This window comes from Rhineura floridana, chromosome 9, assembly GCF_030035675.1.
Source record: "Rhineura floridana isolate rRhiFlo1 chromosome 9, rRhiFlo1.hap2, whole genome shotgun sequence".
Classification (NCBI taxonomy): domain Eukaryota; kingdom Metazoa; phylum Chordata; class Lepidosauria; order Squamata; family Rhineuridae; genus Rhineura; species Rhineura floridana.
In genome coordinates this window covers 127261543-127279781 of record NC_084488.1, presented here as the reverse complement: position 1 = coordinate 127279781, position 18239 = coordinate 127261543, and the positions used below count along the sequence as shown (strand labels likewise).

Sequence of the window (18239 nt, the reverse complement as noted above, 5' to 3'; positions counted from 1 at the left end):
TCCCTGTCAATGCCCCCATAGTGGGGGTGGGGGGAGGAAGATACTGTAGGAGAAGTGGGGAGATGCAAGACCTGCTGAGAGTGAGCTTGAGGCCTGCTGGGATTCCCCTTTGCAGCAATTTCTTGGTGCATGTCACAGGACATTATGTGAGATGGTGTGCAGAGGGGGGGGAGTGTGTTCGGTGTGCAAGGCACGGAACAGAGGAGCAGTCACCCAAGGGCAGGAAGCTTTGTCTCTCCTGCTTTGCCCTTGAAGTGTGCCTGTGAACACCCTCTGAGCAGAAGTGTGTTCCTGCTGCAACTGAACCACAGAAGCGGTTTCCTTGTTACTTTCCTGCAGCGAAACCAGCAAAGGGTCTTGTGGCACACTCATTGTGCCCTGAGATGTCACAGACCAGAATCCACTTCTTTAGATGCATGGCCTGTAATCATCAGCTGGCTGAAGCTGGGAATCCTGTGGCAACTTAAAGACCACCAAATGTGTTGTGACATCAGCTGCAGTGAGACACATCCCTCTTCCTCCAAGGTAGGCATGAGCGCTTGGGAGGAGACTGGTCTGCTGCAGACTTGTCTTAAGGAGCTCACCCAGTGCAGGGCTCTGAGTGTTGGGCAAAGGCCAGGGGATTCCTAGTTCAAGCTCACTGGGGGACCATGGGCCAGTTGCCTAACCTACCTCACAGGGTTGTTGTGAGGAGAAATGGGGTCAGGGAACTCTGTACCTTGTATTGAGCTCATTGGAGGGGCAGCTGGATATAAATGTGATGAATGAATGAATGTCTGGACAACCTTTTATTGTCATTATAATTATTTATTACATTTATATACTGTACCTCCTTTCTTCCCTTCTCCATTTTATCCTTACAACAACTCTGTGAGGTAGGTTAGGCTGAGAGGTAGTGACTGGCCCAAGGTCACCCAGTGGGCTTCATGGCTGAGCAGGGATTTGAACCCTGGTCTCCCAGGTCCCAATCCCACTCTCTAACCACTACACCACACTGCTGCAGAGGTGCTTCCCTTCCACAGTCTGTACTCAGATGGGCGCCTGTAGGCACCAACAAATTCTCAAAGGGCCTCGGAGAGCAGAGCACCAGCTTCTCGTGCATGTGAAGAATCCCCGTTGGGTCCCGGGTCTCAGGTCGGAGCTGGGGGCGTGGAGCTGGGGGAGAGACCCCTCCCTGGACTCCCGGAGAGCCTCTGCCAATCGGCGGGCCACCGTTCTCCGGTAGGGAGGAAGCTTCCCGACTTTTCTTGCTGTGGTTGGGCTGGAAAGCCTTCGGCGGGAGAGCCGCTCTGCTGGCCCGGCCGCGGACTACGCCTCAGCGCACGCAAGCCTCCGCAAGCCGGGCCCTTGCGCGGGGTGGAAATCTGTCGCGGGGGGAGCCTGCCCGGCGGCCGACCCTGGCCTGTCCCTCCCGCCGCCCCGCAACGAAGCGCCCCCGGATCCGCGGTTCTTCTCAGTCGTGGGGCTGAAGGAGGAAAGGGGGGCTGCAGCCGGGGAGGCGCCGAGGTCGGATTGGTCAGGCCCAGGAGGAAGGGGAGGCCTGCCAAGAGGGGGCTTCGGCACCAGGCGTGAAAGGAACGGGTACGCCTGCAGCCTGGCCCCCACTAGCTGGGCAAGCGGCCCTCGCCAGCCGCCAAGGCCCTCGGAGGACCCGGCGGAGCCACCGGCCACGCCTCGTGGGGAAAAGGCGGGGCCTCAGCCTCCAGACTTCTGGTTTCCCTCTTATTCCGCCTTGCAGCCGAAGACTCTCCAGGCGTCGACAACAATACTTTTTATTATTTATTTTATTTTATTTATAGCCCGCCCTTTCTCCCAGTAAACAAGGAATATCTTAAACGCCCAAATATTAAAAAGGGAAAACAAAAACCAGCAAAGCCACTAAAACAGAAATGTGGCCGCTTCAAGCCTCACAGCATCTCCAAATAGGGTTGGAGGGCATAGACTTCTGCCTTACATCCGGGAGAGCTGCCTGCAACCAAACACAAAGAAGGCGGAGAAAATTGGAAGGGGGTGTTCGGGGGCGAGGCGCCGCAACTTAGAAGGCCCCGCTCGGCTTGGCGGCCGCTTCACCGCGGAAGGGCGCTGCAGAGCTCTGAGGGGGGGGGAGAGCTGAATGGCCACGCGGGTCCGGGGGCGGGGGCGTCCCGCAACTACAAGGAGACCGACAGTACCGCTGCTCCAGGCCATGCAGGGCGCCGCTCTTGCTGGTTCATGCCGAATCCCCTCTTTTCGGCCACAGTCAAGGGATGGTGTATTGCTTTCCATATCACCATATCAAAACTCCTCAGGGCGGTTCACATGTGAAACCATAAGACACCATTTGAAAAGGCCACTGGGGACACAGACCAACGTCGACGCGGTATGCCGAAGGCCACCTCGCGCCTGGGCTTTTACCTTTCAGGTGCCTTCGGAGGTCGGCGGCTGCCTCCCGCCCCCCCATACAAGTACTCAGCCGGGGCAGGAAGCAGCGGGGGGGGACTCCCACGCACCATCCTGGGCTTGAGGAGGGGGGCGGCGGCGCAGGAGGTGCCCACGAGAACGCCCCGCGCGGATCGGTGTCTCGCCTCGCCTTTCCCCTCGCCTCAGAACTCTGCGGCCGCCCTCCCCTCCGCCCGGTCAGCAGCCTTCAGCTGCCTTCACTTCTCTGAAGAACGGGGGGAGGCGTCTTCTGCCCTTCCTCCAACCCAGCACCCGGAACCTCCCTTTAATTACAATAAATGCAAATGAAACAGCGTTCGCCTTTCAAAACAAGCCTGTTTCAAATACTGCAGGCCTTCTTCTGAGTAGCTCCCCCACACTCTTCCCCCCTTTTCTGTTGTGTCTCTTGTGAGTGGAGGAGGAGGCCCTTCGCAGGGGGGCTGGTCTGGTCCCCGTGGGTATTTTTGATTTGAGACGCTGATTGCCGAATATTGGTGGCCTCTCCTTCCCCCCCCCCCCGCCGTGTCGACATTCAGGCCACAATTCAGCAGCTGCCATCGGTGCCTAGAGGCACCCAGGGATCGTGGCCTTCGGAGGAGGAAGGCCAGAGCCGGGGAAAGCTGCCTTAGCGCCCCCTCGCCCGGCCGAGCCGCCGAGTAAAGAGGAGAAGGCTGCAGACCCAGGCCGCATCCCCTGCTTTTGTCGGCGGGGCGGCATCAGGTGCTGGGAGAGAAAGACGGACGGGCGGAGCGGGCCGCAGAGCCCCTTCCAGGTTGTTGGAGGAGAGCTAACCCGAAAGGGACCGCTGGGCGCTGCCGCAGGAGCTCTTCCCAGAAGAGGAGGGCTCCCCGCACTGTCTGGTGCAAGGGCGTCTCCCACCCCCTCCGCTCCAGGCCCGTCGCGGATCAGGACTCCGGGCCCCGCGCGGCCCACCCTGCTGTCCCTCCTCACCCCGTCCCCCTCGCTGCCCAAGACTGAGAGGGGACTGGTCTCCGAGTTATCAAGCCAGCTTCTTCCTGCACCCCCCCCCTTTTGATCCAGGTGATTCCTCAGCTCCCCTTCAACACACACACATTTTCCAGGCTCTCCCCCCCCCCCGCAGAGAAAGCAGCTGAGGAGGCGCGCTGGGCTTTGTCCCTACATGAAAGTCACCATATGTCTCAGCTCCCCCCCCCGTCCCCCCAGAGGCTGTGGCAGCGGCGGGCTCCATCCGCTCCTAATCGCTCGTGTAAACGGCCCATCTATCACTGCGATCGGGGATTAAAGGCCCCGGAGCGGAGGGGCGCGCGGCAACGCCGGCGCTGAGTGACAGCTGCGCTTAACCCGTTTACTGCCGGAATGGGGCGAACTTTTAGCGCGGCCTTGGGGGACAGTAGAGAGGGGGGGCTCTAAGGCAGGCGGCGGATTTAGCCAGCCAGAGCCATTTGCTTGGGGAGAGAACAAGGAAGGGAACGGGAGATAAGCCTTTCCACGTTGGGCCTGATCCTAATCAGGTGTGCGGAGCTTTGGACAAAGGAGGCTCCTGGGACCACACAGGGGGGTCTTTCCGAGAGGGACCCCTTCCCTGTCCGTGGGGATCTTGGGGGATGATGTTTCGAGCGCCAGGTTGACAAAGAAGCCGACCGATCCGTTTGCCAGTCAAGTCCGTTGGAGAGGAAGACAGGGACGGAACAAGCCGGCCCTGAATCTCTCCCAGGCCCGAGATGGTGCCGGCCAGAGGCTCTGGGCCTAGCCTGCAGCCCGCCTCCGGGTTTCTTGGGGAGGAGGCGGAGGCTGGCCCGGCCCGGAGCAGAGGCGCGCGGACTCCTCCGCAAACCAGGCAGCCCCCCCCCAACAGCAGCCCAAACAGGACCGGGACCGCCTTCCCTGGGGCTGCTGCGGCTTCCGCCCCCCCAACCCAACCCGCCGGTGCGACCCACTCAGGGCGCTCCTTCAAACCCCGCCGGGAGATATTCCAGATTCCCCGCCCCCGCCAAGGCACTGGGGTACCTTTTCCCTCCCTTCGGTCCTAGATCCACGTGGTTAGGAGCAAGGACTCATCCGTGTTCCCGGTCGTTTTGGAGACTTTTCCGAAAGCCGAAAGGGCAGGTGGGAGGCCCGGAGAGGAGCGGCAGAAAAACGCAACAGGGGAAGCGGGGTGTGGGGGAGGGGGCGCAAGTCCTGTTTTTTCTGGGCTGCGGCTGACCCGGAGACGCCCCCCGCGGCAGATGCTTGAGGAAGTGGTTCGTGCGACCGACCAAACCACGCGGGCATATGGGGGCACCTCTCTGCCATTACTGGGAGCGAAGTCTCGGGCGCCCGGATCTCTCGAGTAGCGAAAAGGAAGGAGCGGCGACTGCACGGCTCTCGGGGAGATCCTCCTGCCATATCCCCGAAGTTTTACCCCGCCCGTCCCGTCCTGTATTGGCTCCCGGGGCCCCTGAGAGGCGGGGCGAGCTGGGGGGCCCTACAGGCGAGCGGGCCACCAGCGGGTGACTCCAGGGTGTCGGTCCTGGTAGGGCAGCCCGGCCGGGCCAAGAGCCGACCCTGCCGAGGCATTCTGCAGTTTGCTTACTTCTAACGCTCTGAACGTCGATTTTCTAAGCCGCTCTGCCCTTTTCTGTCAACCTCACACACGCCAAGGGCGAAATCTGAGGACAATAAGAAGCCTACCTTCGAAACCGGCAGAAAGGCCCGCCGCAGGGCCCGCTCCGCAGTTCGTGCCCCGTCGGAGGGCTCTGGGCCTGGGCCTCAGAAGCAACTGGCTACGGCCTTTGCTGCCTCTGCCTTTACTTCGAGCTGCCCAGGGCAGGGAGCCCCGGGCCTGCAGTGCACTGGTGTCAGGACGCGGAATCGCGGAAGGGTGGCCGCGTGACTGTCGGAACCTCTTGCTGGAACCAGGCCGGCATCCCCTTCCGCACTTGCGGCCTCTGACCCCCGCCAGGCCAGAAGAGGCTGCGCCTTCAGTGCCTCTGAGCCCCTGGCCGGGCGGTTTTCTTCTGGGGCAGAGAGCAGCCGAAAGGCCTCCGTCGTGCGAATGACGGCTTTACCTTCTCGTCACAAACCGGTTGGAGCCTCGTGAACAGAGCCGTGCAGGCAGTGAAGGTTCCGGAAAGCGGCCCGCGTCAGTCCCGCGACCTTCCTGGCCTGGCGAACTGGGGCCTTCGGATCGCCATTCAGGGCAACCTGAGGAGGAGGCACGAGGAAGCCTCCTGCCTCGGCCACCAAGGGCTGCTCACACGAGGGGAGCCCGGCGGGGTGCGCTTCCCCGGTTCTGAGATGCCCCGTGGGAACCACCCACCCGTCGGCCGCGTTCCCACAACCAGAGAGGCAGTGGAGTACTTCGTAAAGCCTTCGCCTTCCCGCCTTGCTCCTCGGCTGGGGCAGAGGCCTCTCCCAAGAAGCTGCTTCACCGCGAGCGTCAAGCGAGGCCGCCCTCTCGCGCCCCCAGCACCAGCGCCTACCTCTGCAAAGGATTCGTTCCCGACTGGCCCTCGGCGCAAAGGACCCGCTGGAAGGAGAGTGCCGGCCGCTGCGGGTGTGAAGGCCACGTGGAAGGCGACGGCCCGCAGGCAGGTCCGTGGTCTTCCTCCAGAGGCGCGGAACTCTCGACTATATTTGCTTAATTTATATTTACGGAATTTATCCCTTCCTTTTCTGACATCCTGCCCGTCAGCCAAGCCGGGCACAGGCGCAGGGCAGGAAGGCGGCCTCTTGCAAGCGGATGGCCCGCAGTTGCGGCGACTCGCGCTCGCCTTCCCCGTAGCTGTACAAAATTCAGCGGGAGAAGGACCCGCTCCGGGCGGCGGCGGCGGCACTTGAAGGGAGACCACGCGTCTGCGGGGCCAGGCGAGGCGGCTTTTCCCAACCGCCAAGGAGGCCTCAGCCCGACAGGAGAGAGCAGACCCTCCGAGTGTGCTTGAAGTGAATGGCCACTTTTGGGGGGACGCCTCCGCCTGAGGGTGTCCACTCAGTGCTCCGAGTGTAGGTGGGGGAGAAGGTGCTTTTCTCCCCCGCCCATCCCCCGCCCTTCACGAATATTTCTTTGGAACAGCCCGGTTCGTCTATCCTCCTCTGGCCGTTTTCTGCCTGTCAGCCCCGTGAGCCGGGCGCCTGCTTGGGTGGGGGTGGGGGGAGAGCAGGGCATGTCCTGGCGGCCTTGCGTCTTCTGCAGGCCCTGTCCTGCCTCGGGAGGCCCTCGTGCCCGTACACCGGGGCCCTCAGCGCGCAGCCGGAGGGAGGGAGGGAGGGAGGGAGGGGCGGACAGGCGAGAGGGCCAGGCCTGGGCTCTCAGCAGCTGGCCATGGAGGGGGGCGGGAGGGGGAGGTTTACAAGCGTGCGGGATCATGGAGCTATTTGTATGAGGCTTTTACGGCCGGTCCGGGCAGTGAAACTCAAAACCTACCCAAAGCCCCGCGCTGCGGGCCTTAATCACTCCCAGACGCGGCGCTTTTATTGGCCATTTAGAGCTGGGGAGGCCATAAAACTCCAGGCGGGCAAAGAGCCCGCGGGGAGGGGTGAGAAGAGTCGGGGTGCATCCTGGAGGGGTGTGGGGGATCCCTGGAAGCCCCCTTTTCGGAGGGTCCGGCCTGGCCTTCGCAAGGCGAAGTGGCCGCCCAACCCGACCGCAGCCACCCGCCCAGCGGGCGGCCCGCGGGGGCTTTGAAAAGCTCTTTACAGCGCTTAAGGAAAGCCGCTGTTTATGGCTCCTTTACGGGATGTTGCACGTCTGTCTTGCATTAGCGACGGCGAGGGGGCCGCGCGGAGCGCCCAGCTGGGCCGCAGACGGCGAGACTAGCAGCGGAAGGACCCGATCCACCAGAGGCCCTGGGCCGCCGCACCGCCTCCTTAACTTTGGGTCGTCAGCAGGCCGGCTGGGCTGAGCACAAGAGAGCGGTCCTTCCAGGGCAGCAGTGCCGAGAAAGGAAGGAAAGCACCGGAGGGCGGAGGGCGGAGGGAGGGTAAGAAGGGAAGAAGACGACGACCCTGTCGCGATCTCGAATTGAGGGCAAGGGCCGGAGAGGACAAAGAGGGCGCCGCAGCGGGGAAACGTCAGAAGCGTGGGGGCAAACCTGCAGCGGAGGCCGCGGCTTGTCCCTGCGGCGTCTCTCCAGTCTGGGCTCCGACGAAGGCCGAGCGCAGGCGGTCTCCAAGGTCAAGGGCTGGACAGGCCGGAGCTGAAGCCTGCAGGAGAGCGAGAATGATCAGGGGGGCAATAACAACAACAGCCACAATGATAACAATAACAATACATGTTTTGGTGCCGCAGCAAAGCGCGGCTCCCTCTCCCGCACCTAACCCTAACTCTTCCCTTCCAGGAGGGAGAAGAAAGGCTTTCGGTGCCGAAAACGGCTTCCACGGCAGAAGAGGCAACTCCTGCCTGCCTCCCCTTTGGGGATATTGAGGAGTTGCCAGGCCGATTAATAGATTCCAGTCGGGCTGCGATGTACAACAATGGGCGCGAGAACAATAAGCGCCCCCCAGCCCCCCGCCAAACTCGGGAGGGGGGAATCCGCGGAAGGCTCGCCGCTTGAAGGTGCAAATCTGGCCGGGGGTTCCCGCCGGCGCTTCGCTGTAAGGACCCGGCGGCGATTCTCGCGCTTGGCGGAGGAGCCGGCGTAATAAGCAGACGCAGGCCGAGAAAGGGGCCGGTGGAACGAGGGCAACGGCTCTTCTCCAGAGGGGCCGCTAACAAAGGTGGAGGCCGCAGCCTCGCCTCAGGGCACCCCAAGCTGGGCGCAAACCCAGACCTGATCCGGGCGCCCCAATGAAGCTACTGGGGGGAGGGCGAGTGGACATTATCAAGGCTCCAGGAGCTCCTTGTAGGCAGCGGGCGACACAGGCACTTGCGGCGACTTAAAACCGTTGCCAGAGGCGAGCCCCAGAGGAGGGCGGTCCTCCCTGGTCCCCCCCACCTCTCCTCTAGGTAAAGCCAGTTGCGGGGAGGGATGGAAGGGTCTGGAAAGAGCAAGGACCCACCGCGGAGCACACCTACCGGAGCCGTCGCTTCTCAGGGGCAGGTTCAAGGCGAGGCGAGGCCCAGCGTGTCGCTGCTTCACACCGAATCCGTTCCCCACTGCCGGCTGAGCCGGAGGAGAAGCCGTAGGGAGGGTCCAGGCGCTGGTGCAGGCCTAGCAGATCCCGCGACCAGCTTCGCCCCTGCTCCAGATCCGGGCGCCAGCTCAGAGCGGAGGAGAGGGAGACCCCAGGCTGGCCTGCGAGAAAGGGGAGAGCCTCCGGCAGCGGCTCCGTCCGCAAGGCGGCTTGAGAAGGGGGACCCCCTCCCCCCCGCGGTCCCCCCCCCGCTCGCCCCCTCCCGGCTCTGAAACTTTGCTAACACTTCCGCTGGCTCCTCCTACCCGGGTGCCCAATTGATGGCCCTGCCTGTACGCCTTTAAGGCTGGCGCGCCAGGGCGGACTTGGCCAGGACTGAACTCGTCGCCAGCGGCCAGAGGCAGCGAAGACTCGACGGGACGCCCCCTCCCCGAGCCAGCCAGGCCAGGCGGGCGGGGGTGCGCCTTATGCGGCGCTCTCCTCCTAGGCCTGAATCCTGCGGGCAGCGGGGCGGGGGAGAGGAAAGGAAAGTCAGTCCTAAAAGCTGGAGGGGACGGCTTGGAACTGCGTGGCGCGCAGAGGTAACGCCGTGGAATCCGCAGCAGCGCCACGATGACCCCGAGGGGGTGCTGAGCCGCATCCCTGCTCCGGGCAAAGCTGGGGGGCTCCCTATCCCTCCTTTCCTCTCCCCTGCCCTCCTCCGGGCAATGACCTCCGCTAAGGAAGGGAAGGCGGGGCCCCCGCTGCCGCAGCCGGGCACAGAAGAGAGGCACCGAAGCCCCTTGGACCAGCTGCCGCCGCCAGCCAACTCCAACAAGCCGCTGACCCCCTTCAGCATCGAAGACATCCTGAGCAAGCCCTCCGGACGCAAAGCGCCCTCCGCCCGCCTGCCGGACATGGTAGCCGCCTCCACCGGAGCCCCCAGGAACGGCGTGCCCGCCCCCGCCTCGCCCCTCTGCGCCCTAGAGGAGCTGGCCACCAAAACGTTCAAAGGACTGGAGGTGAACGTGCTCCAGGCAGCCGAAGGTAAGCACCCCGGTGGCGGGAGAGGAGAGCGGGTGGAGGAGGGCAGCACTTGCCTCCCAGCTCCAGAGTGGGGTGACCTCCTCCAGGGGTCTCTACCACGACCGAGTCGCTCTTTGCCGGGCGCTTTGGCAGACACCCCACCCACCGACCCCTGCCTCTAGCTCGCCAACAAGGTGGCACAGTGGCCGCATTCCCCCAACTGCCCTTGGAGGGGGTTTGAACTCCACGCAGAGCAAGCAGAGGCCCCTTCCCATCAGCCAGCGAGGTTCTTGGAGGCTCTCGGAGGCCGGCCTGGGTTGGTCTCCCGCGGAGTCGCGCGGCAAATCTAGGAGTCGCCTCTGGGGGTGCCTAGGAGAAGGGACCTTTTGAGCTGGGAGCAAAGCCGGAGAGTATTGTTGCTGCTGCTGTTATTAATTGTCCGCCCTTTACCCAAAGGTCCCAGGGCGGGTCGCGACAGTTTAAAAATGCGTCACTGAAAACCGTTCTAAAACCACCTAAGAGCCCTTCACAGGTGGGACGGGCTGGGGTTGTCCAAAGCAGCGCTCTCCTGAGGAAGACTGTGAGCTCCCAGAGGGGAGGAAGCCTTGCGCGAGCCGAAGAGCGAGATTCGCGGCTTTCCTGAGGAGGCCACGATCCCCAGGTCCGCTGGGGCTTTCTCCTTTCCACGGGCCCTCCCCCCACCGCTCCACCGCCCCCTTTTGGCCTCGGAGCAGCCCCGAAGAAACCCCCGCCAGTGAAGTCAAAAATATTATGGCAGCGGCCTGGGTTTGTTTAGATGTCTTCCGGACTCTCCCAGAGGGGGGGACCCTTTCGCCCCCTGACGCTCAGAGGCCGGCCAGCGGGCCTGCGGAGAGCAAATGGCGGCCGCTTTTTGTCTTTTCAAAACAAGCCCTTTTATTTCCTTCGGTCCCGCCAGACGAGGGAAAATGCCACCGGCCTAAATTGTCGCTGGCCGGTCCCAAAGTCTGCTGCAGCGGCTGCATTCGTTTAATTGAGGACCGCTGGTGACAGTCCTCGCTCGGTTTGTCGCGGGTGGAACTGCCGGGCTCCGATTGAATTCTGCCTCCGGCTTCTGTAAGGTGACCCGACACTCCCCCGGCGTCCCCGCAATATACATGCGGACACACACGCGCGCGCACATCCTCTGTGTATATTCGCCCAAGGATAAAGGCCTTCTAGTGTGGACGGAGCTAAAATGGCTGCAGTCGCCGTAAACCACCAGGGGAAACGGGCTGCCTCATTGCGGGCTGTTCTGCCCTTCCCAGACAAGAAGTCCAGAGGCGGGCAGGCCGGCGAAGCCAGCTCTTCTCCCGCTGGAAAATCAAAGGGCGCAGTTCTGCCCGACCTTCCCCCGGCACCGCCAAAACAGCCGCTTGACCTGTGGGCCCTCAAAGGACCCCCCCCCCAAGAAAAACAAACTACGGAGGGCTGACATGTCGCCCCCACTTTTCTGGAGCTTGACCTGCCCGCCTCCGCCGCTGGGAACTTTTCAGGCTCGGCAAACCAGAAAGGCCGTTTGCTAACCCCGTTCGCTCGCTTGTTAACCGCCGAAGTGTTCCCTGGGCTAAGAGGGAGGGAAGACCCCAGACCTTCCGTCCCAAACTTTCTCAGATACATCCCAAGAGCCGCCTTCGCGCTAAGAGATTCTGTTTTGTCCTATTATAAAATGCTTGTTACATTATATTAATTATAATTATATTATGCAAATCCTCGTTTTTATTAGGTAGCTTTTCCGCGCCACTTTTCGGCTTAAATTGTTTGCAATTACCCCAAACTATATTTCCACTTAGAATAAATGAGCGAACAAGTTTCGCGGGCCCCGCAAAAAAACTCCCCTTTTGAAAATCTTTGAGCGCAAGGCGTTTTCCCAAAGAGGCGAAAAAACCCTGTTCACGGAATGTTCCACTCAGCGGTTCCCTCCAGCGCCCTTTCATAGGCACAATTCTGGTTATAGAACGGGGACGGTGGGGGGGGGCGCCTCCCCTGGACTGATGAAGCCTCAAGGGTGACCCTTCAGAAAGCCGTCTCTTGTGACTGGTGCCACAGTGGGATAGAAAAGGAAATTAAAACTATTTTCAAATCCAGTGTGACTGTTGCAAGGATTGGTTGTTCTTTTTCAAAAATTTCAGGCTGAAGTCTTTTGAACGTGTTTGAATTTTCCCTAATTGGAACGCAAAAAGATTGGCCGGAACTTTTTTATTTTATTTTATTTTATTGCATTTCTGTTCCACTTTCCATCCCTCTGAACAGTATCCATAGGACGCTCAAGGCTCCACGCGCGAAAAGTCGGATTTCAGCCCTGGGGAAAGGGAATCGGAGAACCAGTTGCGCGGGGGAAAAGCTCGGAGCTCAAGGCAGGGTCGGAGCCCGCATCAGGGCAAAACGGCCACTAGTCTGGCTGAGCCTGGCTAGAATAGAAGGGCCTGATCTTGTGGATTTGAAGCCAAATCCACAAACAAACGAACCCACAGTAAGTAGATTTACCGAGATGCTTTAATTCCGTTAGCAATAATCATGGCTCCTTCCCTTGCGCGGGGCACATTGTTTTTTATTCCTGAACGTCCCCTCATCCCTAGGCGCTTGCTCGGCGGCGCCTAGGACGGGCTTACCGTTTCTCCATCTCACGCCGCACGGCATCGGGGCAGGGCTGAGCTCGGCGGCAAAACGGGTGTTTCCCTGTTCTGCGGTGGCGGTGGTGACCAGTGGGCGACCAGGCGGTCATTGCCCCGCCGCGCTTGGGGTTTAGAGCTCGCCCTGCATGACCTGCTCGAGTTCCTTTTCTTCACTTTGCACTTCTTTCTACGCGGTGAAAAGGCGGCAAGAATAAACGAAATTAAAAGGCGCTGGCTGCCTTCTCCAGCGCACAATCGGGGAGAGGTGGGGACGGTGAGGAGATGTTACAATCTCCGCCTTCGCGCCACGAGAAAAGATAGCAGTTATTCCTCATTCTTTGTTCCAAATTTCAGATCCGGACAGACCAGCCTTCTTTCGCTTTCGCTTCTTTCTCTTTCTCTCCCCCCCGCCCCCCGTCACCACCTCATTCTTGGAGAAGGGCTGACGCCAGAACCCCGTCGCTTCACCAGCAGCTGGCCCGGCCAAAGGGGGGGCTGCGCAGATTTCAGTTTAAACCAAAATCTACTAAACCATTTTGAATAACGCCGGTTGCCCAGGACGGCCCTCACTGTGCTCGTTTTCCTGCCTGTGGCTGCTCCCTTCGTCCCCGTGTGACTAAGCTGGGACGGGGAGAAAGGAAGGCCCCTCCGTCCAGTTCCATCTCTAAAGTGGCGCCCCCTCCGCGCTTCGCAGCCGGGCGGGGACGGAGAGGCAGGCGATAAGTCGCCTCCTGTTTCCTGGGCGCACCCACAGCATCCCGAACGCGGAGAAGCCTTGCTGGGTTTCTGCTACACCTCGGGCGGACCAGCCGCCAGCCTCGCCCGTCGTGGGCACAGAGAGCAGGGAGCTTGTGGTCACTGGAGGGCAGCGGCGCCCGGCGAAGCCTCTCCCGACTCTCTCAGGCGCTCTCAGGAGACATAGGGGGCAGCTCTTGCCAGGCCTGGGGGCAGAGGCAGCCACCCGCCCGCCGCCCCTGCCGCTCCCCTCCACACACTTGGGATGATGGGTTGGTGGGGGAGAGCCGCCGGCTCCTTTGGGCTCAGACAGGGGCCGGAGCCGGGGTGATGGAAGGACCTCTCCCCAGCGAGGCCCAGCTGACCGCTGCTCCTTCCCTTCTGTCTCCCCCCGCAGGCCGGGACCCAGTGGGCGCCTTCGGGCCCCGGCAGCAGTCGAAGAAGCGTCGGAAGTCGCGCACGGCCTTCACCAACCACCAGATCTATGAACTAGAGAAGCGGTTCCTCTACCAGAAGTACCTCTCGCCCGCAGACCGAGACCACATCGCGGCACAGCTGGGCCTGAGCAATGCGCAAGTCATCACCTGGTTCCAGAACCGCCGCGCCAAGCTAAAGCGGGACGTGGAGGAGATGAAGGCGGACGTCGAGTCGCTGAAGAAACTGCCCCCCGCGGCTCTGGAGAAGCTGGCCAGCATGCCCGAGCTGGAGCCCCAGCCCGCCAGGGCCCCCGCGGGCTGCCTGCCCTGCGCCTCGCCCTCGCCCTCCCCCGGAGCCTCGCCCCGCCCCACGGACCCCTTCTCTGACGGCGAGGGCGACGGCGAGGAGGAGGAGGAGGAGGAAGAGATTGACGTGGGAGACTGAGAGCCAAGCGCGGGCGGACTCCCGTGCCCACACATCGAACCAAGGGACGGGCGGAGGGGGGCAACTGAACCGTCCGACGGCCCTCCCGTCTCCAGCTCTTCCTCCCTCCTCACCGCCAGCAAAAGGGCCGGAGAAGGAGCCCCTGTCCAGCAGCAAAGTCCCCAGATTCCACCTTGCATCCCAACTCCCCCCTCCGGCAGCGCTGCTGTTCTCTGACTCCCCACGACCCCCTTCAACCCCTTCCCGCCCGCTCATTTCATCCCTTGCCCAGCCCCCCCCGCATGTTGTCCAAGCTCTGCCAGCCCCTCCCCCTTCTTTTCTCCCGCCCCTAACCCCTTTTCCTTCTCCTTCGGTCACTGACGTGGAAGATTTGGTGCAATTTTTTAAAAAAATAATTTTATTGTTATTATTATTATTATTATTATTATTATTTTCCTCTGCTTGTTTGGTCCGTGCTGTGACCTTGGACGTTTGTCTCTGCGTGTCTGCGTGTTTTCGCCTGTTCTTGCGGGAGGGGGGGCGGCAGGGAGTGGCCCTTTCCACTCAGGACACCGGCTGGAGGAACTGGGGAAGGGGGGCTACGATGGGGTGGGGACGCCTCCCTGCCGGTGCCCCATTTCGAATGAGCACATTCCAATAGCGGAGCCGAGCGACTGGAGGGGCGGCGGGGCCCGGGGCATCTGCACTCTGGAGCTGCCTGTCGCCAAGCGAGGGGTCCCCACGTCCCGGTTGGGGTGGGGGGCTGCTCTCCCTGCCTCCCGCCCGCCCCCCGCTCGGTCCCGTTCTCTCGGTTGTCTGTGCGTGTATATATTTTGAATAAAAGGACACACCTGATGGCGCTACCACCTTCCCGCTTGCCCAGAATTTGGGGAGGGGGGCTGGAAGAAGGGGGCGGCTTGGAGATCCTGGAGCGAGGTATCGGTTCTCTGAGACACAAATCTTCAAGGAGAAGGCCGCAGGTGAAACGCCGGCTAAGGGCGCGGGAGGGGCGGCGGGACTGGGAACCGTCGAGGCCGGAATCTGGCCATGAGCGTCATTCGAGAAGATTGGAGGGGGGCCCCCTTCGTTACCGGGCATCTGCACAGAAAACACCAGGGAAAGGGGGCAGCCCCCTCCCTCGCATTTGGGGTCCGCCTTGCAGACGACTCGAAGTTTGCCTCGACCCCGAGACTGGGCTGCGGCCCCTCAGGTGACGCGCTGCCAAACCAAGGGGGTTGAAGAGGGGCGATTGGTTGGAGGCGGGGTACCAGTCGGGCCCAGGACCCTCTCTCTGGTGCTTTCAACCGGGGATAATTTATGTGAGACTACGGGGGATGTTACACAGGTACAAACGATAAACAAGATTGCTAGGATCGGTGCAAACTGAAGGCCTAGACAAAACAGCAAGTTGTCTCTGCCCATGTGCAGAGTGTAGTCTCCTCCCTTTCACTAGCTTCCAGAACAGTCGGGGGCATCTCCCAAGTCACTCAATGCCAAGCCTCAACCGAGGGCAGCAGGGGGAGAGCAGCAGTGGAAGCCGGGCTGGAGGCGACGGGGGTCACCTCCACTCCTCCCCAACCCCACCACGCAGCTGCAGACCCCGCTACTCCACCTCGTGTCTGCGCCCCGCACCATTCAATTAGGCACTCGGAGCCGGCCCTGCCATCTGGTTTGTGAATTCGCCTTGCCGCGGGTGATTGATTGGGGTCCCTGCCCGTCAAAGCAATTGATGAGCCAGGGTCCCTAATGAATCCTCCCTCCAGGCCCCTGGCCATTCGTAACGGGTCGCCCTTCAAGGCTGGGGATTGGTTCCGGAGAGGAGCGGCCCAAGAGGAGGACCGCATCAGCCCCCTCCCCCTCCGATAACCTTTTATGAGCGGGACGTGCGCCGGCCACCGGCGACGGGAGGGGGGGTAAAGGCGACCTGGAGAGCCCTGCCTCCGGGGGGGGGTAGGGAGGAGAACCGTGCTTGCTCTGCCGGAGAGGAAAGGGGGGAGTCCGCCCCCCTCCCGCGCCCTCGGAGGATGCTCGCCCCGCTTGCGTCACATTCGTGACACGAATCAGCCAGCATCTCCCCTCCCCCCAACCCCCCTCCCACCCCCACTCTAAACACGTGGGGCATTGTTCCGCTGCAGGTCCCGGTGGCAAGACACTTTAGGGGAGCCGCTCTCGAGGACATCGGCCTTAAAAAGCGGCTTACGAGTTTTTTTGTTATTTACAAACTCTTATTAAGGCTTACAAACAATGTTGCAATTTGTAAGGCAAGCCAAACCGCAATGACAGCAGCGAACCCGAAGAGGCAAAAATAAACCAAGAAAGGAAATAGCTGCGCAGGACCTTGGTGGGATGAGCGTGGAGGGGACAGTCAGCAGCTCCGGGCATCACCCCGGAGTCCCCCCAGAAGGAGCTCAGAGATCCCGCAAGGGGGCAGCAGCATCTCCTGCCCGCGACTTGACCTGGTTGCTGCTGCTGCTGCTGCTGACCGCTTCGCCACCGCGAAGAGGCGTCTTCGGAGACTTTCCGAACGGCTCCTGGACTTGGCCATATGAGACCCCCCACCTGTTCGCCTGGGGAGGAAGGTCGGCATCTGGGAGCGGCCCGTCCAGGTCAGCACTCTGCTCTCCAGCGGCCATCAGGGCCCCTCGCGGGATCTGTCCGGGCAGGCCCGGACTGGCTTATCCAACCCCTGCATGGGGGGGGGAGCTGTATTTCTCCGTCTTGCCCGTCAGCCGAGGATGGACTGAGCAAGGTCCGTCTTCATCCACGTCCTCCACAAGCGACGGGGACCCACCCACAATATGAGAGGGGCGCTTGATTTGGGCCAACACAGGAGCAGGTGGAGGAGGGGCTCTCCGAGCCTTGAACGCAAGGCGGGCGGGCGAGTCGTTATGGAAGATGGCCTCTAAGATGAGCAGCAAATGCCTTCCCTTCCCGTTCTTTGTTCTGCGGCTCAACAGCGAGGAGGAGATCCGCAGAAATGAAATCTACCCTGAAAGGGCTTTTGAGTCTCCCTGCAGGGAACAGCTTTTAATTTGACAGTTATGAGACTGCTCTCTCTGACACGCACGCACGTACGCGCAGGCAGGCAGGCACGAGGCTCCTTGACAAGCTCAGCTGGAGTGGAGGAGGGAGAATGCGCAGCATGGCAGCGGCCCACCCCACCCCACCCCACCCCACCCAGTTGACAGGAGATGCCCGGGACAGCCCGTCTCTCTGAGCACCTGCTGCGCTCCCAGCGAGCACACTGCCCTTGCTCACAGCTGCAGTGGGGGCCAACCGTCTAATATCCCTTTTAATATCGCTCCCCTTGAATGGTTACTTGCATTGTATTTTATCTATTGTGATGTTTTTTGTGTTTTTACTTTTTGTGTATGAGGGCATTGTGAGCTGCCCTGAGTGCCCCATTGTACAGTAGAAGGGCGGGATAGAAATATTTTAAATAAATAAATGAAATAAGAGCCCACCTGCAGAACCAGTCCCCCCAGTACCAGGATACGTGAAGTGCTGGGAAGGAGATGTTGGAGGACGGAGGTCTCTATTCAGTGAGCCCCTTAAGTATGGAAGAGTCGTCCTGGTTTCCAATCCTGCTTGGAAACATGCCCACAGCTGAGCAGCTTTGTAGCCTCCTCTCCCTGCAAACTGAGCCTGGTGGGGCTTCAGTTGGCAAAAATGACTGAGGTCACTGCTGTGCCATTTTTTGCCGCCTATGAGGCTTCCCAGTTCCAAATGTCAATTGCTAGGGAGACTGGCTCACCTCTGCAGTGGTTAGCAAGTGTTATCTGGTTTCCCCTAAGCATCCCTAGCCCACTTCTTTTCCATAAAAAAACTGGATGAAGGCAAAGCTAATGGCTCCTCTTCCTCTCCATCCCTTACCTTCTCCTCTCATTTCTGTTATGCAAATTTCTATAAATGAACAGAGATCATCAACGGTCTGAGATGCATGTGTGCCAGTGTGTGCATTTACCTAAGTGGCAGGCATTCACCCTGCATTAGGATCACTGAGACTTAAGACTTAGTAAAATAAGAAAATCTACTTTATTTATAGAAATACATAGTAGATAGGAAAGGCATACCTAGTTCTAACTAACTAAGTTGGAGACGCAAGGCCCAGATGTGGATATTGCCCTCACAGCTCAGGAGAGAGAGCAAAGACAAAGATGTCCTCTCTCTCAGACAGTCGAAGAAGAGAAGAAGCAAGGGGCAGATAAGCTTCCCTAAGCGTATCAGTTTACAAGGAAGGAAGTTATCACAGGTAAAGGTAGGTAAGCCTAGCCAGCTGGAGGACCCAAACTCCATCTCCCATCTGGAACACAAATAAAACAACCCAAACAGGAGTTGCTCTAGCCCCACTTCAAGCACCTCTTCTCAACAAGTGTTTGGTTCAGCCCACAAGGTTCATCTTGTCTCGCAGCTTGCAGTGTCTGCAGTCATGTCTTCCGTTGGACAATACCCCATCTTGAGTAGTCCTCTGCAGTAGGTCTTGTTGTGGTGCTAAATTAGTTAAGCAGAGAGTAACAGTGGTCTGAAATGCGAGTGTGCCAGCGTGTGCATGCGTTTACCTAAGAAAGCAGGCTT

The 18239-nt window shown here is 60.6% G+C and overlaps 1 protein-coding gene across 1 annotated transcript; it reads left to right on the top strand.

Moving 5' to 3' along the window:
• Positions 1 to 8719: 8719 nt before the first annotated feature.
• LBX2 (ladybird homeobox 2) lies at positions 8720 to 14183 on the top strand. The gene is made up of 2 exons (XM_061583794.1): positions 8720 to 9477; positions 13222 to 14183. Exons 1-2 carry the CDS (start codon positions 8919 to 8921, stop codon positions 13683 to 13685), a joined length of 1023 nt encoding a protein of 340 aa, XP_061439778.1. The 5' UTR covers positions 8720 to 8918; the 3' UTR covers positions 13686 to 14183.
• The last annotated feature ends 4056 nt before the right edge of the window (positions 14184 to 18239 follow it).

What these genes read in the sequence shown, in the direction of transcription:
- LBX2 (XM_061583794.1), top strand. Translation starts at nt 8,919, where the DNA reads ATGCGGCGCTCTCCTCCTAGGCCTGAATCCTGCGGGCAGCGGGGCGGG. An exon ending in CGTGCTCCAGGCAGCCGAAG is followed by an intron (nt 9,478 to 13,221) that starts GTAAGCACCCCG and finishes CTCCCCCCGCAG; the next exon opens with GCCGGGACCCAGTGGGCGCC.